This window comes from Macrobrachium rosenbergii, chromosome 41 (genome assembly GCF_040412425.1).
Source record: "Macrobrachium rosenbergii isolate ZJJX-2024 chromosome 41, ASM4041242v1, whole genome shotgun sequence".
Taxonomy (NCBI): Eukaryota; Metazoa; Arthropoda; class Malacostraca; order Decapoda; family Palaemonidae; genus Macrobrachium; species Macrobrachium rosenbergii.
Window position 1 is genome coordinate 24,370,381 of NC_089781.1, and position 27,500 is coordinate 24,397,880.

At 32.8% G+C, this 27,500-nt stretch overlaps 1 protein-coding gene across 3 annotated transcripts in view; it reads left to right on the forward strand.

The window, feature by feature from the left end:
• LOC136826756 (LIM/homeobox protein Lhx9-like) overlaps window positions 1–8,569 on the forward strand; it is a 98,500-nt gene extending 89,931 nt beyond the window's left edge. The window contains exons 4-5 of one of the 3 annotated variants that reach the window (XM_067084170.1): window positions 1,812–2,023; window positions 7,788–8,569. In XM_067084170.1, the coding sequence (XP_066940271.1) occupies window positions 1,812–2,023; window positions 7,788–8,000 (425 nt within the window). In that variant the 3' untranslated portion in view covers window positions 8,001–8,569. Of the gene's footprint in view, window positions 1–1,811; window positions 2,029–7,787 lie in introns of all 3 variants that reach the window. The other 2 variants (XM_067084171.1, XM_067084169.1) reach the window with 2 other exon arrangements.
• The last annotated feature ends 18,931 nt before the right edge of the window (window positions 8,570–27,500 follow it).

Sequence of the window (27,500 nt, forward strand, 5' to 3'; positions counted from 1 at the left end):
ACGGGGTCCTGTCAAGTGAACTTAATAAGGTGGTTGCTGGGGTGCCGAAGGGGAATGTTGTGTCGCCCTTGCTGTTTACCAGTTTTATGGATTTTGCAATAAAATAAAAATTGGAGATGGAAGACAAAATTTAGATTGGATTAACGACAGAAACTTGACAGTCTTACAATGCGCATATGATGCAGTCTTAAGAAAACAGAAATGATGACAGAGAACGCACAAAACGACGGAATCACACTGGACAGAGAAAGGATTAATGACGCTAAGCCGTTAATTCAGGAATAATGTTATACAATACAAGTTCTCTTGACTTGAATGGAAGCTTTAAAAAGGGCGAACCAATCAACGGGTAGGTTGAATAAGATTTGGAAAACAAACAGACTGATGTTGCATACAAAGATTATTTATATTAGGTTAGCGCGATCTGTATTGCAATACGGACATGAATCAAGTTATGACAATGAAACTGTATTTACACAAATTGGTCAATTCGAGAAAAAAATTTTAAGAACACGTAAATGACATAATGATGAAGGGAAATGAATGGAGATGTCTTAGACATGTCCTTGGCACAACGCCCTTGGACAATAGCGCATGAAATTATCAGTCGGGCTCCTTTGGGCAGCAGAAGAGTTGCAAGACCCAGACCTACTTGGATAAGCACTATCAGAAGGCAGGCAGGGGGTGAGTGGAGACTTGTGAAAGTAAAAACACAGAAATAAAACATTAGTGAAGGGTTTTCAAAGAAGCCATTTGGCGTCGCATGGCGTTGGAGGTGATGCTGGTGTTGTGTGTGTGTGTGTGTGTGCGTGTGTGTGTGTGTGTGTGTCTGGCTGTTTGTTTGTCTGTCAAACTGTTTTTGAAAGCACATTTAAGAGATTTAAATAATCTAATATATATAATATATATATATATATATATATATATATATATATATATATATATATATATATATATATATATATATATATATATATATATATATATATATATATATATATATATATATATATTATATATATATATATTTATATATATATATATATATATATATATATATATATATATATATAGTTAATACTTGTTTGTGTACTCAAAACCACATATTCGAGATTTGAATAATCTACGATATACGTAAACCGTTTATATATTCATACACTTCAATAATCATTTGTGTAATTATACAAATAAACGGGAAAAAATATGCAAATATTGATATGCTAAGAGAAGATCTCAAAATACGTAAACCGTCTGCATATTAACATTTTGTTATTTGTTTATGTGCTGATAAACGTAGGCATGGGAATATACGCAAATAATAATATGCTAAAAGAAGATCTCAACATAAGCTTCCTCCTGCATGTTTACAAGTTATTATTTTTTGCATGCTGATAAACATAGACTATAAAAATATGCAAATATACTAAAAAGAAAACTGATTTTATATGCGATTTCTATCGCTGCTAGAAATTCACTCTGAATTTTCTCAACATTTTTTTGTGTGATGATAAGCAAATACTAAAAAATATGCAAATGTGCTCAAAGGTAAATCGATTTTAAATGCAATTTCTACTGCCGTCAGAAATTCAATCTCAGGCGTGAAAAAAATATGCAGATATTAATATGCTAAATGAAGATTGATTTTATAAGCAGTTTCTATTATCAGAGAAACTGAACCTTAGACCTTAAAAAAAATGCAAATATTATTATATCAAAGAATATTAATTTTACAAACAATTTCTACTGTCACTAAGAAATTCAATCTAAATGTCAACTTAACCGACATTCCCCCTTTCTCGTCTTCTCGGCAGAGATGGTCCCGGGGGGCGAAATCTCCCACCTAGACGGCTACAGGTACGACCAGCAGGGCGGGGGGCAGAACCGCACCAAGCGCATGCGCACCTCCTTCAAGCACCACCAGCTCAGAACCATGAAGTCCTACTTCAACCTCAACCAGAACCCGGACGCCAAGGACCTCAAGCAGCTGGCGCAGAAGACAGGCCTGTCCAAGAGGGTTCTACAGGTGAGGTGAAGGAAGACCCTGAGGCTCTTGTTTCGATTAATTCTTAATTTTTTAGTTTTTTTTTTTTTTTTTTGGTGGGGTCCTTAGGGGTCTGGGGGCTTTGGGGGTGGGGACTTGGGGGTTGTGAGGGGAGGTCATGGCTTTTCCAGCAGCATATTAAACCACAAACTTATATATATCCTGTGATTTAAACTTTAATTTTTCAAGGGTGAAGGGAGCGAGAGCAAAGCTTTTTTTTAGCGGCATATTAAACCACAAATGTAAACAATATATACACACACATACATATCCCGTAATTTTATATTAATTTTAATTTTTTGAGGGGGGCAGGGGGCGAGACCAAAAGCTTTTTTAGCAGCATATTAAACCACAAACGCATATATATATGTGTGTATATATATATATGTGTATATGTATATATATATATATATATATATATATATATATATATATATATATAATATATATATATATATATAAAATATATATATTTATATATATAAATGTATATATATATATATACACATATTTATATATACATATATATACACACACATACATATAACTTCATATTATTTTTTTATTTTTTGAGGGGGGGCCAGGGGGCGAGAACAAAGCTTTTCCAGCAGCATATTAAACCAGAATGGTATACATACACACATACACATATCCCGGATGTTGTTACGCCGTCACGCAGCCATTACCCGTTTCGGGTAGTTGCTGGTTTACTGCCTCGGATTACGAACCAGTGAATTACACGGAAAGGGTCTTTGTGCGTGCGATTACTTAAATTCGCATCTGAATTTGAATGGCCCACCTAACGAGAGGGGGGGGGGCAGCCTTGAAACTCCCGCCGGCGGAGGAAATGAGAAGCGCCGTAAAAAATATCTGATTTGTAGACAAGTCGGATGTGACATCACTTTACTATCTGGCTGATAACATAAACGGGGCGCCGTAACGCTAAAAAGTGGCCGATTGTGGTCGATCTGCGACGGCGCGGTCCAACAACCCATAAACTGAAGGGTTTTACAAATGTCTGGTGAACAGCGGCGGCATTTCGAACTTCGTTCGGAAATGTAGAAATGAAGTGATATTCGCGTTACCTTCTTCTTATTGTTATTATTTATCTATTTATTATTTTCTTTTTTTCTTTTTTTGGAAGCCCGAATTTCAAGTCAGTGGCCCCTTTGGTGGGCTTTTCCGTATGAATAGGTTTCATCTGGATAATAATAATAATAATAATAATAATAATAATAATAATAATAATAATAATAATAATAATAATAATAATATTCAGAAGATGGAACCCATTCATCTGGAACAAGTCCACCAAAGGAGCCACTGACTTGGAATTCAAGCTTCCAAAGAATATTAAGGTGTTCATTCGGAAGAACTAAGAGGAGATAAAGGGAAGTAAAGAAAGCAGAGATCTCGCTTATTAAAAAAGAAAAAATGATTTAATAAATCAATGAATAATAAATTAATTAATAAATAGATAAAAATGTATTAAAATGCAAGTTGCTCTACATCCTCTGGGAGGCTGTTCAGTCTTTATTGAAATAGTGTTTATTTTCAGAATTATCCGTCGCTACGTGACACAAGTATCAGTGATCGTCAATGGACAGGAAGACTGTCAGGCTATAACTTGCGTTGAGTAAATTATCGGTTAGAGAAACATTGGAGACAAATTAAATTGTTCTTTTCCAAAAGATGGATATAATTAAAGATCAATATTTTTCTCAAAAGGTGGATATAATCAAAAATAAATTTTTTTCTCAAAAGATGGACATAATCAAAGATAATTTCTTCTTTTTCAAAAGATGGACGTAATTAAATTAAATAAATTTTTTTCCCAAAGGATGGATATAATTGAAGATCAGTTTTTCTTTTTCAAAAGGTGGATATAAAGATAAATTTTCTCTTCTTTTTCAAAAGGTGGATATAAAGATAAATTTTTCCTTTTTCAAACGGTGGATATAAAGCTAAATCTTTTTTATTCGAAAGGTGGATACAAAGATAAATTTTTATTTTTCAAAAGGTAGATATAATTAAAGATAAATTTTTCTTTTTCAAAAGGTGGATATAATGATCACATTTTCTTTTCTTTTTCAAAAGGTGGATATAAAAATAAATTTCCTTTTCAAAAGGTGGACATAATTAAAGGTAAATTTTTTTCTCCAAAAATGGATATAATTAAAGTTAAATTTTCCTTTTTCAAAAAGCGGAAATAAAGATACATTTTTCTGTTCTTTTTCAAAAGGTGGATATAAAGATCAATTTTTCTGTTTAAAAATGTGGATATAAAGATAAATTTTTCTTTTCTTTTTCAAAAGGTGGATGCAAAGATCAATTTTCCTTTTTCAATAGGTGGATATAACTAAAGATAAAGTTGTCTTTTTCAAAAGGTGGATACAATTAAAGATGACTTTTTCTTTTCCAACTTTTTCTTTTTCAAAAGGCGGAAGTATCCTAAAACAGATATCGGTCGTCAGCGATTTTTTTTTTTTTTTAGCGATTTTTTTTTTCTGAGATTTTGACCAATTTTTATCTCATGGATAAGCCAATCCAATATATATCCATCTCCATTTATCCCATTCTCGCCTTCAGTTCTGAACTACTTAACGAAGTCCAGTTCTCCTTTCCGACGGCCTTCTCATAACGTAGAAATATAAGCAATTCCTCCAAACTTCATTTTATTTCTAAGTTGCTTATACAATAAACTTAATAACAGAATTTTCTGACAACCGTGAAATTTTAATTCAACCTGCCACAAATACGCTTTACTAAAACGTCTTGGAGATCAGAGCCAGGAATCGAACTAAGGCTAAACGACCGTAATAGTCTTTTTGTTCAGGTGTTTCATTAACATAATTATGGTTCATTTTCACATAGAAAAATGCACAGTGAAAGCGTTCCTCAGCAATTCAAGGAAGCAAACTCCCGAGATGATTAAAAAACACCGTTTCTTCTCATAACCGGACTTTACTTTCAAAAAACCTAAGGGCATTATCATTTCAAAATGAATCTCTAAAATCCTCTCTTACTATTCTCCGCATTCATGAAATAAAAATACTCATAGTAGCATGAGTCTTGAAATGGAGAAACAAATCCACAGTTTTGTGTGTGCGCATAATATTTAAAAATAAATCTCTACAGCGAGCTTTCAGGAATCTCTCTGTTTGGATTTACTTTTAAATATTTTCGTACCCATACATAACTGTGAATTTGTTTCTCCATCCTCCACATTATCTTTCTTTATACGATGAATATGACGAATATTTCAGAATATACCAACAATAGATAACAATCGAATGGTATGCTAGTAACTCTATTGAGCAAATAGTCCCTTTTTTTTGGCAAAGTGTCAAATGTGCATCTTTTCGTTATTTCAGGTAACCGAAATACCGGTGATTTTTCATTGATTTCTTGTTTCAGCAAAGCATCAAGTTGTCTCTCTCTCCCCATACATCCTGAATAGCAAGGGAGACAGATTTGACACTTAGCTGAAACAAGAAGATAATGATAAAATAACCATCGATGCAGTTACCTAAAAAAATTCTTAAAAATGTATATTTCGACACTTTGCCATAATAAAAACGAAATATTATCATTACAAGAGGAAAGGTTTATGCCGGATATATCTCATTCATGGCTATTCTTAATATTCGTTGCAATCACACAACTCGCAATCACAAAATTTGGGGGGAAAATTTAATTAATATAGATTATTGTTTAGTAAAATATTTCAACTGACAAGTACAAGCAAACCAATTGGAACAGTCTCTTGTTAGTGTAAACTTGTCCATGTAATTACAGGGAGCTATCCATGAGAATTTTCATAGGTTCTGGTAGAATGTATAAAATGTATTATTTACATTTTATCGTTTATGCAAATAGCGCCGTTCCGATAAACAGAAAGAAATAAAAGTCTAATTGTACCCAGGGTGAGTGTTCAACTTAAGATATATACGAGTATATATATATATATATATATATATATATATATATATATATATATATATATATGTATGTGTGTGTGTGTGTGTGTGTGTGTGTGTGTGTGTGTGTGTGTGTGTGTGGAGAAAAATAGTAGTATTTAAATAAGGTTAGGTATTTAGTCATTGTCGAATTCTAGTACACAAAACATGAAGAATGAATCAAATTAAAATTATCATTAATATTGCTATTGACAATATCAGATTTGATCATTGCTCGCCAATTGTTAATGCAACCAAGTGGACATCAGCACGTGAAACTGAGAAGTTAACTGATTTGACTGATAATCCTTTTGAGAGAGAGAGAGAGAGAGAGAGAGAGAGAGAGAGAGAGAGAGAGAGAGAGAGAGAGAGTAGTGTCTGAGAAGATAAATGAAACTGAGAAGTTAACTGATTTGACTGATAATCCTTCTGAGAGAGAGAGAGAGAGAGAGAGAGAGAGAGAGAGAGAGAGAGAGAGAGAGAGAGAGAGAGAGAGAGAGAGAGAGAGAGAGGAATTAGTGGCGAAAGCCACCGGGACCTATTTTCCGAGGGACACCGCATCCTTTAGCTCGTCTTAATTAAAGGAATTAAGGGCATTCAAGGAAGATCGAACGCGTATTATAAAGGGGACTTCACGCGGCACAGGATATCTTAATGAACGCCGCTGCTACCGGAAGATTCTCTCTCTCTCTCTCTCTCTCTCTCTCTCTCTCTCTCTCTCTCTCTCTCTCTATATATATATATATATATATATATATATATATATATATATATATATATATATATATATATATATATATATATATAGATAGATAGATAGATAGATATAAGATATATATAAGTATAAGCATAGAGTATAGAGAGAGAGAGAGAGAGAGAGAGAGAGAGAGAGAGAGAGAGAGAGAGAAAACTAAACACCCAGGAACCTATTTACCAGAAAACAGAGTTTCTTCCGCAAGAGCAAAGAATGAGTAATGTTGATTATCGCTAATTTAAAACTCTTTCTTAGATCAAGATCTGATATGTAAACGGAATAGGATAAACCTGTCGTTTTTTATCGACGACTAAAACGCAGGCCTTTATCTATAAAAAGATGAAAGGCTCTGTGTATGCATGCATGCATGAAGGGTTATGCAATTTAACACAAGTACTAATCGAATTTATAATTATTTATAAATATAATATATATATTTTATATACATATACTGTATATGTATACATAATTATATATGCATGCATATATATATGCACATATAAATATATATATATATATATATATATATATATATATATATATATATATATATATATATATATATATATATATATATATATATATATATATATATATATATATATATATATATATATACATATATATACTGTGTATATATATATATATATATATGTATATATATATATATATATATATATATATATATATATATACAGTATATATATACACATATATACTGTGTATATATATATATATATATATATATATATATATATATATATATATATATAGTTTATATATATTAGAATGATTTCCAACTAACAACTACTTGTGTTTTTGTGATCTTCGTTCACCTTTGGCCACAGAAATAAAATTCTCGAAAAAAATTCGAATAAATTTCCTACAAGAAAACATAAATCAGTGAAATCATTTCTTGTTTTCTACCTCACTTTCAAATTAGTTTCTTTCAAATCAATTTAATGATTCTTTGTTTTCTAACTCCTATAATAAGTTTTAATCTTCTCTCTCTCTCTCCCCCCCCCCCCAAAAGGTGTGGTTCCAGAACGCCAGAGCAAAATGGCGCCGGAACATGCTGAAGCAAGAGCAAGAGAGACACATAGAGAACAAGATGAAGGAGCCAGCGAGTCTCCTTGGGGACCTCCGACCCGTAGATTCCATGGGCCCCGGAATCACCGACCTCTACTCCATGTCGTCCGGTGACGAAGGAAGCCAGTCCCTCCAGTTCACCGACATGTGTCAGTAGGATACGTCGGTAGGATGCGGATGAGCGAAGGATGAATTCACAATAATCCTCTTCTGTCATTTATCGACGCAGGTAATTTATATATATACACATATGACTCTCTCCACGCCGACGAGGTGATGGCGGAAGACGAGGTCGTCTCGAGGCGTTCCAGGGGAGACGCCTGGAAGTCTGGAAGCTGGAGTTCTCTGGGTTTTCTTTGTCCAAACAGTTTTGACTTAAAAAACAAACAAAAAGTTTTGCTGTGGAATTCAACATAGGATGGCGGACATTCTGTTGAAAGCCTCTTTCGAGAAATGGCTCTACGAAGCGTTAGTTTACCGGAAGTAAGGGTTTTTTTTTTCTAAATTTGGAAACAGGCTCGTTATGTTTTTTTTTTTTTTTCTCTTCGATATGACGGAGAATGAGGGAAGAGACAAGACTTTTCGGGTTAGGCGGCGTGTAGATGTCATGTGATTTACATCAGTATGTTGACCTCAGTACATCTGCTCAATACCAGCAGACATGTTTACTTACGTCTAGACTGGTATCAAGGAACGTGAATATATATTTACATAATATATATATATATATATATATATATATATATATATATATATATATATGTATATATATATATATATATATATATATATGTATACATATATGTATATGTATATATATGAGATACACATATTCATATATATATCTATTCATATATATATACACACTATGTATGTGTGTACGTATATATGTATGTATGTATATATACAAATATATAATACATATATACACGTGTGCTCCCATCCACAAACATCGCAAAAATCTGCTCCGAGGCCGGAAACAGATATTCCCGGGTTAGTCAAAACGGGAATCGGAAAACTCTAACAATCGTTGTTCTCATGAAGAAATTTGATTCTTGGACCATTTCACTCGCGCTGGTTCTTGATATACGATGTCCGCTGTACAAATATACCAGTGAAAGTTTAAGCTTAATGGAAGCATAATATAAACACACACACACACACATACTGGTATTGGTTTTAAAGAAAGTGGATTTTTGCTAAATCCCTATTGTTGACCGAATACTTAATACAGTATTATATAGGTATTCATCTACATAAATGCGTAATTATTTATTTACACAAATCATTGGAATTCTTTTTGATGATACAGATTACAAATTGTAAATCTGTTTGTTTATTTCGCCATTACGATGTGAAAAGGTCAATTACGGACAGCTACAAATTATTAGTATTTGTTTCTTGATGAAAAAAAAATTTTTGGCGTCAAATGGACAGATGATTGTACACGATAAATAAACACTCGTATAGCATTATACATCTAGCAAACATATTTTTTCATTATATTTCACTTCAACAACTTACGTTATGAAGACACTTGTGACCCTAAGGGCAGAAACAAGACTAAAGAAGAAGAAGAAGAAGAAGAAGAAGAAGAAGAAGAAGAAGAAGAAGAAGAGGTTGTAATGTTTTGGATTACCTAAGTTGGGTTCGTTTCTTACAGAATTTGATCCCTTTCATTTAGGAAACAATAATTTTCCGACATTTTGACCTTACACGGGAAACCCGCTTCGTAAGAGCCACACCAAATAAAAGCAAATGTATTTACGGATGTCAATTAAGGTATAAACTTAACCAATCTATACTTAAGCACGAAGAGGCGCCATGTTGATTCTGCCACTTGATGAAGAAGGGAATATTTGCATTTGTAATCCTATTCAGGATAACCCTAATGACATTACAATGAGATAAACGACTTGTAATAATCCTGTCTAGGATAACCGTGAGATAACTATCTTTTCCATGACTGTGTTCCGTAAACTCGTGTTTATAATAACTGTCATTATAACTCGCGACGGATCTTTGGGAGTCTGACGGGGCCGGCAGTGGGTCCCATTTCCAAGATGACTGAGTTTGTTTCATGTTTTCTCTTGTAATAATTGATGTGATAAACGATCTTATTTCGTGTAAGATAAGTCTCTCATTCATAGTGTAAAATATGTCTTATTTTCTGTCAAATTTGCCGCGGTGGTCTGTTCGTGGTGGGGAGAGAGAGAGAGAGAGCAGGAAAAAAAATTATATTTTTACCGAGAAAAAAATGGGCGATTAATTTTTTTTTTTTTTTTTTTGCCTGTTGTGCTGTTACTTTGTAAGGTTTTTTTTCACAATAAATTGTTTCTTCTCTTTAGCGATAAAAAAAAAATCTGACGGTATTTTTATCGAGAAAAAACTGACGAATTTTTTGCGATAAAAAATCTGACGAATTTTTTGCGATAAAAAAATCTGACGATATTTTTACCGAGGAAAAAGACTGACGATTAACTTTTGTTTACGATAATAAAATCTGACGATAATATTACCGAGAAAAAAAGAACTAACGATTAACTTTTTTTGCAATGAAAAGATCTGACGATATTTTTACCGAGAAAAAAACCGACGATTAATTTTTTTTTGCGATAAAAAAAATCTCACGATATTTTTACCGAGGAAAAAAAAGTGACGATTTGTTTTGCAATAAAAAAAATCTGACCATATTTTTACCGAGAAAAAACTGACGATTAATTTTTTTCCCGTTTAAAAAATCTGACGATATTTTTACCCAGAACAAAAATTGGCGATTACTTTTTTTGCGATAAAAATCTGACGATATTTTTACCGAGAAAAAACTGACGATGAATTTTTTTTGTGAAAAGAAAACTATTGATATTTTTACCGAGAAAAAAACTGACGATTAATTTTTTTGCAATAAAAAACTGACAATATTTTTACCGATAAAAAACAGACGATTAATTTTTTTTGCGACAAAAAATCTGACGATATTTCTACCGATAAAAAAACTGACGATTAATTCTTTTGCAACAAAAAAATCTGACGATATTTTTACCGAGAGAAAAATAAACACGATTAATTATTATTCATTTTTTTTTACGATACAAGCTCTGACATAATTATGCCAGTTCCATCGTCATTCCTCGTTGCAAAAGGAAAACTGACGATACAAAACGATAAATGAATAACAAATGCATAACGAATAACTAACGAAGCTCTCTCTCTCTCTCTCTCTGCTGTTCAAATTAAGCGGCCTTCTCTATTTTCCTACACACATACACAAAAGAGCCATTCATAAACTTTTCCGCCTCTCCTTTTTCGGTCAATCTGGTCCTGGTGGACTGACCTGGACTGACCGACCTTATCTTCCTAGCCTGTGGGGTCAACTTGTTCCCGTAGAGGTCAGATTCGCTGACCTCAGCACGTTTCTCAGTGAGTCAGTCAACCTATGGGTCAAATCTACTTACGATTTTTCACGATTATTAAAATTTTGAAGCTTTGGTCTCTCTCTCTCTCTCTCTCTCTCTCTCTCTCTCTCTCTCTCTCTCTCTCTCTCTCTCTCTCTCTCACATATCTTCACTGCCGAGCTTTCAGTGTGACAAAATAAAAACACATACACAAAACCGGAAACCACTTTCGATATGTCACCAAAAATTGTACGTTATTCAAATCTTTGTTTCATAGTTAAATTTCTCCTTTATTTTTACCCTCTTTCATCTTGCATTTTAGTTCTCATTAAAGGTGACATTACATCATTTTTATCTAAGCACTAATGAATGTCAATTTTTTTTTTATTACTGAATAACAGAAATCATGACCAACAAGTACAAGAAGATAGTATTTATGAATGCACAAATGCAAAACGCTTTTAAAAGTTGCTTTCGGCATCATTTTTTAGGGAATTCTGGTCATTTCTGCTAACTGAGCATCGTTGCTGTAGATTAGCTCTGATCACAAGAGAATCATCTGAGTTTGGGTCTCGCTAAAGGCTCCTAAAGGTGCGTCTTCTGCACTACAGTTAAACATGTCATACACAAACACGTCGGGAACATATCGCGTACATATCACAGACAGGTTGAAAATAAGTCAGCGACCTTAAGAAACACTGGTGAGAACTGCCAATTAAGGTAGGTTTTGTTCGGTGGGATTATTGCTCAACGATGATCGTTCATGGATTAACGATGATCGTTCACGGATTAACAATGGTCGTTCATGGATTAACGGTGATCGTTCGTGGATTAACGATGATCGTTCATGGATTAACGATGATCGTTCACGGATTAACGATGATCGTTCATGGGTTAACGATGATCGTTCACGGATTAACGATGATCGTTCATGGATTAACGACGATCGTTCATGGATTAACGATGATCATCAAACGATTTTTAGAGCACTAACTCGCTTGTTTTTTAACTGGGCTGTTTTGCTTTGAACGACTCTACCGTCAGTCGTTCAAAGCAAAATAGCCCAATAAAAAAAAACAAGGAATTTAGTGCTCTAAAAATCGTTTGACGATCATCGTTAAGCCATGAACGATCATCGTTAATCCACGAACGATCATCGTTAATCCTTGAACGATCATCGTTAATCCATGAATGATCATCCTTGAGCAGTAATCGCACAGAGCAAAACCTACCTTAAGTCATTAACTTCTTATTCAGTCTGTTTGTGACGTGTATGTGGCGAGTTACCGACGTGTGTTTGTGAAGTTTGTTTCTGTAGTGTGCAAGGTCTACAGAATATTCTTTAGGTCTTGGTTACGACGCGTTAAATTAGAACGTTACTTAAAGACAAAGTAACGGTGCTTGTCGTTTGAATTATCAAAAATGTGGAATATATATATATATATATATATATATATATATATATATATATATATATATATATATATATATATATATATATATATATATATATATATATATATATGACTTAGTTCAACAACCTTGTCGATTTCAATAATTTTCGTGACTGAAATTAAAATCTGTCGTTATTTTCCTTGTTTATTTAACAAACAAAAAATTCATATATTTCTATAAAAGAAATTATTCTGATGCGCGTCCTCTACGACACCTAACTAACTCGCAAAACCTATAATAAGCTTAAATGATCGATTTCATCAATATTTTTGCCACACTCAGGCACTGACAGTAGGCAGGAGAGCCGATTACAATTTCGAAAGCTTGTTAATGAACAGAATGACAGAATTCCTTCAGTCGTGGTAGCCAGCAAGCATTATTAAAGCAAGAAATTTCCAAAAAATTTATTCAGGAAATCAATTTACAACTGTTTTTGTGCTTGATAGATATTTTTCCATCTATTACCTTCCGTCACTTCTTTCTAATGAGCACCTTAGTATTCTTTGGAAGGCTTGAATTTCAAGTCAATGACCCCTTTGGTGGGCTTGTTTCATATGAATAGGGTTCATCTTCTGAATAATGAAACAGTAACTTCCTAACTAGAAAACATTTCCTTTTCCTCATATCCAAAGCTCAGAATATATTTTTTTCCTCTTATCTTCATATGTTTGTTATCTAAACGTCACACAAAATCCAAAATAATTCCTAAAACTCTGAGGAGAAATCACTGGAACACAGCCGTACTTCAAAATAATTTGTAACAGTCTTGAATCAAGATTATTGCAGAATTATGCTTTTTTGTTTTTTCCTTCTGTTCTAAGTGGTGTCAGTATAATCAAACAGACGCACAGACTTACACAGACAACTGCACAAACACACAGACACTTCAATAAATATTTATAAAAATATTCTAGTCAATTGTACAATGCCAAAGGTATCCATCGGACCGAGGCTATATGTCCCAGGAATACTGAATATTGTAACTACTATTATTTCGAATGAACGTCCTACTATTATTATTATTATTATTATTATTATTATTATTATTATTATTATTATTATTATTATTATTATTATTATTATTATTATCCTGTTTCGTGGCTGTAAATACTCAATAAATATTTGTGTTATGTCAACTGTCTATGATTTAAAATAAAAATGTACCAAAGATTTGTAAAATAAAGTGCAAAAAACTTACAAGGTAAATTCCGTTTTATTTAACTCCCCTCTGAATTTCTCTCTCTTATGGGACCAAATTCATGATGAATAATAAAATAACAGGTAATTAGGATATATAGTTCACGAAAGTGAGTAATGGGTAATCAACTACAAAACCACAAAATCGACTATACAGGTATACAAAAAGATATAAACAAAATAGAAGTCTCTCTCTCTCTCTCTCTCTCTCTCTCTCTCTCTCTCTCTCTCTCTATATATATATATATATATATATATATATATATATATATATATATATATATATATATATATATATATACATTTATATATATATATATATATATATATATATATATACACGTTTAAATTATATATATCTATATATGGTTATAATCACTTTTGTACGTGATTTATTTATCACACATTACCACAGGTTTCGACTTTATTTCCAAGCCATTGACGAAGGAATGATACAGAATATTAGAAGTCAAATATATATACTACAGGAACAGTACTGACGAACATTTAAAAATAGGCCAAATTCAGTGGGAACGACAGCACAGTGGATACTGACAATTGCACATTGATGTAATAAAATAATTAAAAAATGTGTAACCATTTCTATGAACGGGATGGTATTAAAATATTTTTCAAGTAAGATATAAAATCATGACAAAATTGATCAGTACACACATAGCTTAATATTTCTGTAATGTTGACTACAGCGCCGAAGTGTATACTGGGGTTTGTCATTAATTGCTTTAATTTTTTTTATATATTTCCGGAAGAATGTAACCAGTGTACTTAAGATTTTTTTAAAAAATAGTTTTACTAGACCACTGAATTAAAAAGCACTCTTCCACGCCTGGCCCAAATGATTAGTTAGCAATCTTATATATAAGAAGGTATCTATTGTCAACCAAATTTTATTCAACAGGTTGCAGTGTTGTCAAAATTTGAAATTATTTCAAATGAAAATATGGTACTTTCTGCTAAAAATTTGTTCCGTTTTTTAAAGACGAGTTTTTTAGGACATAAAAAAAGGATTCCGGAAACCTGGCTTAATGATTATTCCATTCACTGTGGCCGACCCAAAGTCCATTAAAGCTTCCTGATATGAATAAGTAAACTAGGATTTTATTAGATTTTATTAACCCCAAAGAGAACAGTATACTCGTTCCTATGCCGTTAGTGGGCTACTGTATTGTTCGCCAAGCAAGACCATGTGCTGGCATAAGGCCAGATTAACCCAAATAAGTACTTGGTAAGGAGTAGCCTTTTAATCTGCAAAGTCCCTATTTTGATGATTATATAATAATATATATGCATAAATACTTCTATAGATTTATATATACACACACATACACACAAACACATATGTATGAATGTATATGTGTGTATATATATGTATATATGTATGTATATATATATACACATACATACACATATACATATTCATAAATATATATATACTGTACAGTATATGCATATATAAATATATATATATATATATATATATATACAATTACAGTATATACATATTCATACATATCTGTATAAACATGTATATGTGTGTGTGTTTGTGTGTGTGTGTGTGACTGTGTCTTACATGGGATTATTCAACTCTGACACCAAAGAATGGAAACTCTCATCATTGACTTACCTTGTTACGCCTAAGATATCAACCCACCGGCATGACAGGCAATATTTCATCAGGTACATTTTCCACGTCCTCGATAATTCACTGAGTTAAAAATGACGCTGCCAATATTCGTCGAAGGTCGCCGTGTCACAGGGAGGTTCTGTAAAGGCAAGCACAGGTAAGTTGAACTTGTATGCATTTTTATATCAAGGATTATTTTTTTAATTTTTTGCTGTCTAACATTCTGCCTATCTGTTCCTTTATCTGTCCGTCTATCTGTCTATCTATCTATCTATTTATCTATCTACATACATACATACATACATATATATATATATATATATATATATATATATATATATATATATATATATATATATATATATATATATATATATATATATATATATATATATATATATATATATATATGTGTGTGTGTGTGTGTGTGTAAGTGTGTTTGTGTGTAGTAAATGACTTATCAACTAATCTATTGCATACGCTATTGCAAAAATCAGATTGAAAGAACACGTTAATTTTTTTTTTCTAATGCATAGAAACAGTAAAAAAAAAAAGACCTTTGAACATACTTGCTCTTAACCCTCTCCAGTTATTTGGCAGCGTTCATTTCCTAAATCTTTGGTTATTCTTTTATTTTTTTTAATGGATCTACAGGTCTTGGATGGAAATTTCGAAACTACCTCATTCTTTGTAATATTAGAGAAATAACATTCTACATTATGCAAGAAAAGGCACATGGGCAGCTTACCATCTTCTCTCTCTCTCTCTCTCTCTCTCTCTCTCTCTCTCTCTCTCTCTCTCTCTCTCTCTCTCTCTCTATAAAACGATTTCGGATGAAGAGGAAGAAAAAGGGAAAAGGAGAAAGTGAGGAAAAACAGCGCTAGTTAAATAACGGAGTGAAGAAGGATGTTCAGAAGTGAAGGAGAGACGAGAGATAACGGTGATAAAATAAATAGGAGAAAACTGAATGCAATAAAAGAAAGAATAAGGGGAAAGACCCATATGCTTTTTTTTTGAGATCACTTAAGGTCTATGTCCATAAAGAAAGCTCAACTAGATAACTATTACCATTGTAGTCAATGGCGCCTATATGAGCCTTGATATAAAATTGCTTCATTTCTGTAATGGAATATTATATACGAAAGGAAAGGGGGTAGATACTTATTATTATTATTATTATTATTATTATTATTATTATTATTATTATTATTATTATTATTATTATTCAGAAGGTGAACCCTATTCACACGGGACAAGCCCACCAAAGGAGCCACTGACTTCAAATTCAAGCTTCTAAAGAGTATTATTATTATTATTATTATTATTATTATTATTATTATTATTATTATTATTATTATTATTATTATGAGAAGATGAACCCTATGCACACGGAACAAGCCTACCAAAGGAGCCATTGACTTCAAATTCAAGCTTCAAAGAATATTATTATTATTATTATTATTATTATTATTATTATTATTATTATTATTATTATTATTATTATTATTATTCAGAACATGGACCCTATTTACACGGAGCAAGCCCACCAAAGGGGCCACTGACTTAAAATTCAAGCTTCTAAAGAATAATATTATTATTATTATTATTATTATTATTATTATTATTATTATTATTATTATTATTATTATTGAGAAGATGAACCCTATTCACAAGGAGCAAGCCCACCAAATGAGCCACTGACTTCAAATTCAAGCTTCCCAAGAATATTATTATTATTATTATTATTATTATTATTATTATTATTATTATTATTATTATTATTATTATTACTGAGAAGATGAACTCTATTCACACGGAACAAGCCCACCAAAGGAGCCACTGACTTCAAATTGAAGCTTCCCAGGAACGTCCTTGGCATTTCCTTCAATAGATTATTCAAGAGTGCCCGACTGTGAATGTTACTCGGGCATCGAGTTATAACTAAACCCCTCCCCTCCCCCTCCCGATTTCCCTACTCCTCGACAACCCACCCCCCCTCGCCAAGGACTCGGCGGAGCAGGTGTGGACGAGCTGAAAAAAAGTGGACGCCGACACCCAAAAGGAAGGAGGAGATAAGCAAAAACAACCCAATCCCTCATTTTCGGCAACGGGAGATGTCACCGAGCTTCGTACGAGGCTATTCTTCAGACTTCATCGGCCCTTGAATACGACGACAAATTGTGAATAATGATTTTTAGGGGGCGGGAGGGAGAGGGTCAGAGGAGAGGCTGGGAAGGGGGCGGATGGGAGAGAAAAGGGTGAAAGAAGGGAGGGAGGTAGTAAAAGGGTATGAGGTGGAGGAGGAGGAAGAGGGGGAGGAAGAGTGTACACAATGAGGGCCTTGTATGTTCGTAGACAGACGTAAGAATAACAAATTGCATAAGCCAGTATGACTAATTGAGCACAGATCACACTATTTATATATATATATATATATATATATATATATATATATATATATATATGTGTGTGTGTGTGTGTGTGTGTATATATATGTATGTATATATACACATACATATATATACATATATAAGAATATATGAAAAATGGGAAAAAAGCACGTTAAACGAAGAAGAAGAATGTAAATATATGCATATACAGTATATATATATATATATATACATATATATATATATATTTATATATATGTATTATATATATATATATATATCTGTATGTATATAAACGGCAATTACACTTAAGCAATATATGTACCACTGAAAAACAATACATTGTAAATTACAGAAATGACCAAAATGAATAATTTCAGAAAAACAGGTCTCAATAGAGGCCCGCAGCACACTTTCCCATTTTAGCCTACGTACTCTATTTACACTTTCTCTCTCTCTCTCTCTCTCTCTCTCTCTCTCTCTCTCTCTCTCTCTCTCTCTCTCTCTCTCTCTCTCTCTCTCTCTCTCACACACACACACACATATAATATATATATATATATATATATATATATATATATATATATATATATATATATATATATATATAAATATATATAAATGTATATGTATATATATGTATGTATATATAATATATATATATATATATATATATATATATATATATATATATATATTTATATATATATATATATATACATCCTCAACATCAAACCCACACCCAAAAATAAAAAAAAACAGCAGTGCAGTTATCGTCAAAACAAATCATCTTTTTCTTGACGAAAGCTCTCGGCCACCATAAATTAAAGGCTTACGAGTGATCCATAACCAAAGGGGAATGAACACAAATTATCGCTAATCTGTTTCTCTTTTGATTCGCTGGTGTTCTCGGACCTTGATGATGATTGATGGGATCGCATCAACCGACGTAATTTTCACGTGAACTCATTCGTCCGCCTCTGTCTGAAGGTGATGTTCTCTCAAAAGCGAGGAAGTTGATTTGAAAATCTGTTGCACGCAATGATGGATTGTTGGTGAAAGTTGCATGGTATTAAAATTACACACACACACATTATTATATATATATATAAATATATATATATATATATATATATATATATATATATATATATATATATATATATACACATATATATATATATATGACTGTGAAATATTTTCTGTTAAAACAGAAATCCATCAAATGTATATATATATATATATATATATATATATATATATATATATATATATATATGTGTGTGTGTGTGTGTGTGTGTGTGTGTGTCTATATATATACTGAACTCACGTGCATCTACTGTGATTTTTAGCATATATATATATATGTGTGTGTGTGTGTGTATATATATAAAGTATGTATATTCACACAAACACACACACATACATATAAAGAGAGAGAGAGAGAGAGAGAGAGAGAGACTCATTACAAGATTTCATGCAATGAAGTCTACCATGAGGAATAAAGCTATCAGGCAGAATGGACATCAAAAGAGAGAGAGAGAGAGAGAGAGAGAGAGAGAGAGAGAGAGAGAGAGAGAGAGAGATTCCGTAATCACCAAATTAATATGGAGGAAAAAAAAACTCGCCAGGCCTTTGGTCTGATGATCAACGAAGGGATTTAGAGAGAGAAAACGAGGCAAGCAGCCCCAAGAAGGTTTGATTATTTTTTTGTATATCTTACATATATTTCAACGTTTAGCGCGCGCGCGCAAGCACGCCGCAGCCGACGCGAAATAACTCAGGTCTCCGAAACGGTCTCCCTTTCGGGGCCTAATAATTTCTAGTAATTCGTAATAATTCGTAATAATTCCAACCAATAAAGAGGCTAATTTGACAGCGAAGACCTCTCTCAATCTCTTTATCTCCGGCCTTCCGACGACGACGGGGAAGCCTCGTCATTAACGGCGCCTCAAGTCAATTGGGTCTTCCCCTAAATCTTACCCTCCTACGGGCTAATGACTTTCTTTAAGATAATTACTTTTCCCTTTAAAGATACCTCGTGCCAGAGGTATATATATATATGTTGTAATTATGATGCATAATTCATCCCGGATAGAGGAATCACTGTAAACAAGGTCCGCGTTCTCTCTCTCTCTCTCTCTCTCTCTCTCTCTCTCTCTCTCTCTCAGCCTCTAGTCCCATGTCATACGGAGGTGGGGGGTTAGGAGGGTTTAGAGGAAGGGGGTAGGAGATGGGGATGGGGACACGCCCCCATTCCCTATCCCTCTGCAGACTACCAAAGACTGCTGACACCCAAAATGTCTGTCGAGGGTTGGGTAGGGGATGGGGAGGGGGGAGGGGCTTATGGTCATTTCCCCTCACCCCCCGCCCTCGGCTTTCCTCCCCTTCCCTGGCCAACACTAAACATAATTATCATTGCACCTGAGCGAGCATTGCTCCTACGAGACATGTTTTGAAAAAGCCTAATATTCCTTTTATATATATATATATATATATATATATATATATATATATATATATATATATATATATATATATATATATATATATATAATTTCGTCTTATCTTCCAATTCTCGTATCACGATAATTTACATTTTCCATTTATTTAATTAATTTGTTAATTAATTTTTTTAATTAAGTGATCTCTTTTTTTTCAGTATTTCCCCATTACCTTCTGTAGCTTCTTTGTAATGAACACCATATTGTTTGGAAGCTTCTTATCTTCCAATTCTTGTATCTTAATAATTTAGATGTTTCTATTTATTTATTTTGTTAATTAATTTTTTTAATAAGTGGTCTCTTCTTTCTGTATTTTCCATGACCTTCCGTTACTTCCTTCTAATGAACACCATATTCTTTGGAAGCTTCAGTTTCAAGTCAATATGCCCTGTGGGCTTAATCCATATGAATAGGGTTCACCTTCTAAATAATAAATAATAATAATAATAATAATAATAATAATAATAATAATAATAATAATAATAATAATAATCTTGTTAAAGAGAATGGCAGCACCAGTGGAATTGATTTTATATATGGTCGTCTCAATTCTTCTTATTATTTTCCTCTCATCAGGGCTGATATTTGCTAATAACTGGCCGATGTTCATTTTCTGGATAAAGAATTGGCAAGTATCAGCCTTGACAAGAAAAAAATAATAAGAAGAATTGAGAAGACCATATATAGAATCAATTCCACTGTTGCTGCCATTCACTTTAACAAGACATGCTTGAGAGAGGGTCTGTTACCTTCAAAATAATAATAATAATAATAATAATAATAATAATAATAATAATAATAATAATAATAATAATAATAATAATAATAATAATAATAATAATTTCCTCAAGCTTCAACTTTCTCTCGTCTATCTGAAATGGACTTGGGGCTTTAGCAAACACTTTCTCCTTTTCTCTTCCTCTTGAATCTTGTAAAAAGGTGATGAGGGATAACGAAAAGAATTACTTAATGCACATAAGGACACAGCATTACCAAGCATTAGCTACATAAAAAAATTGACAAAAACCTACTAAAGACATTCTTTAGTAAGTTTTTTTATTTGGAACTGTTTGCCTGTAGAGTGTAATTCATCCATGCACCTTAATTTGCATACGCCAGCTAAAACGAGGCACGTCGATAAAATCGCACGTCTTGCAATGTTCCGGAAAATACGGCTGCATGCCGATAGCATCTGGCTATCACGAAAACTGCATATCAATGATGCAATTGTTTTCAACACGAGTGACTGAATTTATTGCAGATTTTTTTTATACAGTAATTTTTTTTCTAACGAATAACTCTTATTGGTAAGTGTAAAAATGATTTTGGTTCGATTTTATTGTTATTTGGAAAGATCAGCTAACTTCTCTTTTGTCTGTTCCACTTTTATCAAGATATCTTCTTTACTCTTGGCTCGATCACGTCTATTCCACTTTTATCTAGATATCTTATTTACTTTTAACTCGATCACGAAATTATCTCTACTCTGTTTTGCCCAGAGATAATCGTACTTGCTCCTACATGGTCGCGTGCAAACCTGCTCAGAATTTAACAGAAATTGTCTAGTAATTTTCGTCTTTGGCTGAGGTCATCAAAGTATCATATGTTAAGAGGTCATATCGGCTATTAAAAATACTTAAACATAATATTCTCTCTCTCTCTCTCTCTCTCTCTCTCTCTCTCTCTCTCTCTCTCTCTCTCTCTCTCTCTCTCTCTCCACTGGAATGCGATCGTCGGGATGGGTATATTTCAGCCCCAGGACAATGTATCTAAACTCGACAAATTGATGTATATATACATATATATATATATATATATATATATATATATATATATATATACACATCTATACATACATATACTGTATACACACATACATACTGTATATACACACATATACAGTTATGTATATACTTGTGCGCATGCGCGTGTAAGCCCGTCATTATTGTATCAATCGTTCCAACTATTTTTAATTCGCCAGCCAAATCTCCCTTTACAATTCGACCGCCGGGATTAGATAACCCTCCATATTCCCTACCCCTACATTCAAACAAACCCCTCCACATTAACCCTTTCCACTCCGTAATGTGGCCAATGGTGGTGGTGTGTGTGTGTGGGGGGGCCCCTTACCGAGAACTCGGCAGGATTCCTGTTACCGAGCACCAGGGGCCGATACTTAATCCATTCCACGGCGATGATCTACCGGACCGCAGATGGTTGTGAGACTCGTGATATACATGAGATATACTGAAGATATACTGATGATTTATACTGGTTATTTACTGAAGGTATACCGAAGATCTGCTGATGATCTACTGAAGATATACTGAAGAACTGTACTGATGATTTATACTGAAGATATACTGAAGATTTCCTGATGATTTACTGAAGACATACTGAAGATTTATACTGAAGATATACTGAAGTTTATACTGGTGATTTATACTGAAAATATACTTAAGAATACTGAAGATTTATACAGATGATATACTGAAGATTTGCTGGATATATACTCAAGATTTGATGAAGATATACTAAAGATATACTGAAGATTAAATGAGGATATAAAGAAGATATACTGAAGATTTGCTGAATATATACCGTAGTTTTACTGAAGATATACAGATGATGTACTGATGATATACTGAAGATTTCCTGATGATTTACTGAAGACATACTGAAGATTTATACTGAAGATATACTGAAGTTTATACTGGTGATTTATACTGAAAATATACTGAAGAATACTGAACATTTATACAGATGATATACTGAAGATTTGCTGGATATATACTCAAGATTTGATGAAGATATACTAAAGATATACTGAAGATTAAATGATGATATACAGAAGATATACTGAAGATTTGCTGAATATATACCGTAGTTTTACTGAAGATATACAGATGATGTACTGATGATATACAGAATATTTACTGCTGATATACTGAAGATTTACTGATGGTATAAAGAAAATTTACTGAAGATATACTGAAGATTCACTGATGATATACAGAAGATTTACTGATGATATACAGATTTACTGAAGATATACAGAAGATTTACTGATGACATACTGGAGATTTACTAAAGATATACAGAAGATTTACTGATGATATACTAAAGATTTACTGAAGATATAGAAGATTTACTGAAGATATACAGAAGATTTACTGATGATATACAAAAGATTTTCTGATAATATAATGAAGATTTACTGAAGATATACTGATGATGACCGCCACCCAAGATAAGGAAGAAATCTTTTTTTCTCTCCGACTTCTTTCGTGAGAATTTGAGGCGAGAGAGAGAGAGAGAGAGAGAGAGAGAGAGAGAGAGAGAGAGAGAGAGAGCTAATTCCAAAATAACAAACCAAAATAAATCATGGTCAAGAAAAAGCATGCATACATTCACGTGTATACTGTTTTGTGTGTATTCCAACAACAGAGAGAGAGAGAGAGAGAGAGAGAGAGAGAGAGAGAGAGAGAGAGAGAGAGAGAGAGAGAGATTCCAAAGCAACAAACAAAAATAAAGATAAATTACATACGCAAAGATATAAAACAAATTATATATATATATATTTATATATATATATAATATTTATATAATATTTATATATATATATATATATATATATATATATATATATATATATAATATATATATATATATTATATATATTAGCCAGGGGGAAAGGACACCATAAGCGAACGGGCTTACAACCAAGATGCAAAGACCTAGACCAGATATATTACATTACCCTACTGACCACACCACAGATGTGAAGATCAACTGGCTTAGATGAAGTTGGCACCAGTGTGAAAGAAACTCTTATTTCGTCCTGTTGATCAATGTCCGTGATTACGCATTCACAAATGGTTGGGATTACAGTTTATTTTTAGCTATGATGATGATGATGCAAATATAGCGGAAATACAATGTCTAGCATGTCGCCATGTTGTACAAGTACTTATTTTTTGTTCAGCATTAAGCTGTTTTACACCAAGTGTGACTCAAGGGGAAAAAAAATATACTGTAATAATACAATATTCAGTGACATGTCTATACTTCAATTGCTGAGTCGTACATAACTAAGCACCTAGTGCAGGAAAATTTATATGTGTATATATATGCATATATACAGAGATATATATATATATATATATATATTATATAGATATAGATATAGAAAGACAGATATATATATATATATATATATATACATATATATATATAATATATATATGTGTGTGTGTCCAAGTGTGTGTGTGTGTGTGTGTGTATATATAAGATAAAATCTACGACGGAGGGAAGAAACATAACACTGGAGTGCTGCGTCAAATTATTGTCAAAAAGGCTTCGCGTCAATCATACAAGGGAGCAACTCCCAGCGACCTCCCGGTAGGGAGGCACTTTTCTGCCTCTCAATATTTCTCTCAACTTGGTTTTATCTGTTTTTTATTCAAAATAAGGACTTTATATTCGTCAGCTCTTGTTCCATACTTTTGCTGTTGATTCAGTTATGGACTTTGTATAGTCGTTTGACAATTTTTTTTTACATAAATATATATATATATATATATATATATATATATATATATATATATATATATATATTATATATATATATATTATTATTTTATTATTTTTTCCTATTATTATTATTATTATTATTATTATTATTATTATTATTATTATTATATTACTATTATTATTATTATTATTATCCAGAAGATGAACCCTATTCATATGGAACAAGCCCGCAAGGGCCACTGACTTCAAATCCAAGCTTCCAAAGAATATGATGTTCATTAGAAAGAAGTAATAAAAGGTAATGCGAAAAAATGAAAAATAAATAAACAAAATAATAAATAAAAATATAAAAAGCCTGCTGAACCCAGCAGTAGCACAAAAGCCTAGTCTGTCAGTAAAGGCATTACAAAAACTCAAGTCCAATCCTCACCCACCCTTTCTCTCTCTCTCTCTCTCTCTCTCTCTCTCAACTACTCTAGAGAAGCTAACAGAGCGATTAAGTGATAGGACACTTTTTTATGCTTCTAGATGACACCAACAGACTAGGCTTTTGCACTGCTGAATGGTAACCGACAACTAGGCTTTAGCACGGCTCTGAACAGAGGTCTGGGCTTCAGTGCTGATTTTGGCTCTTACTAGACACTAGGAGAAAAGAGTAAACTTTATATTTTTATTTTATTTTATTTTTTTTTTCTCACCGAAGATTTTTTTTTTTTTTTACTTCTTAAACTTGTCAATTGCTTTCCAAAGATGGTTTTTTTACTGCTCTTTACTGAAACTTGTCATTTGCTTACCAAAGCTGGTTTCTCATTGCTCTCAGCTCAAACTCTTATTTTTGCGACGAGTACCAAGTTCTGACTCACTTGAATAAGAAAATTCTCTTTTTTAAAATAAAATAAAAACATAAATTAAATGAATGAGCCTTTCATTATTTACCTAGAATTTTCTTAAGCTCTCGGTGTCATTCATGCCCTCCAAATTCTTTAACAATCGTACCGCCATCATTGTCTACCTGCAAAGAAGCATCTCATTTGTAAACCATTTACATGCTTCTACGTCTTAACCTTCTCTTCATTATTACCAATTAGGTAATATTCTCCAAAAATTCTACTGCAGAAGAAAACATCCACACTTCAAAAAATACGACAGGAATAATTTCTGTTCATCTCTGTTAAAAAAAAAAAACAGGGCCCATCAGTTGTCTATTTCACCCAAAACTGTTATGCAAAAAGATACACTAAGTGATGTTTTCTTTTCAATTCATGTTCTCTTATGTTTTGGGTACTACCTACAACCACTGCGCAAGTGTATTTTCTTTTTAATTCAGATTTTTCTTTTATCAATGGGACATTATAAACAAAGATAATTGGAACAGCGACATCAAATGGTTATTATTGTCATTACTATTATTATCGCTATTTTTACTGCTATTAATAGGGGTTACTGTTATCAGAGTTGTGTACAAACAAGAGCCGGCAAATAAGATTGAATCTTTTTTTATATATTTGTATAATACGGTTCGCCTTGACTCGAATGTTCAATGCTTTTGTCCTAAAATCCAATTCTGTTTAATACCACAACTCTCGAGAAAAACGCTGCTACCTACTACACACACATACACACACACATATATATATATATATATATATATATATATATATATATATATATATATATATATATATATATATATATAATATAAATATAAATATATATACTATATATGTATATATAATATACATGCATATATAACCTACATATACGAGTATATACATAAACACAAGCGTGTGTGCATACATACTGTATGTATTGCGTGTGTGTATGTATGTGTGTATGAGAGAGAGAGAGAGAGAGAGAGAGAGAGAGAGAGAGAGAGAGATGTTCTTCAGACTTTCAGTCGAAGACGGTGATGAAACATATCTGGTGGGCCAAAACCATTTAAGGCGGGCCTATAACTTAAAAGGCGGCGAGAGGTCTTGGTACAAGAACGCGCGACGTGGCAATTAATAATAACCCGGGAACATCATTTGATGTACCTAATAAATATCAGTTTTAATTCAAATAATTATCAAAGTAACCACTAAACAAGAAGCGTAATTAGCAAAAGGCTCGGAGCGGAGTAAGTCATTTCTCTCTCTCTCTCTCTCTCTCTCTCTCTCTCTCTCTCTCTCTCTCTCTCTCTCTCTTGGTTTGCCCGAGAATGAGTAATGAAATGTATGTAATAGCCATTTTTAATGGAACAAAGAATTTTGACTTTGGCTTTGACTTTTGACTCTCTCTCTCTCTCTCTCTCTCTCTCTCTCTCTCTCTCTCTCTCTCTCTCTCTCTCTCTCTCTCTCTCTCTCTCATTCATTTATGCCTTGTGACACAGTTTTGTTCTGGTTTGTTCATTCTTTGCTTTTCTGGTATAATCTCTTCTCTCTTTATCATTTGCGAATTCCTGGCAGTTTACTTCATCTCTCTCTCTCTCTCTCTCTCTCTCTCTCTCTCTCTCTCTCTCTCTCTCTCTCTCTCTCTCTCTCTCTCTTTGTGTTGCCT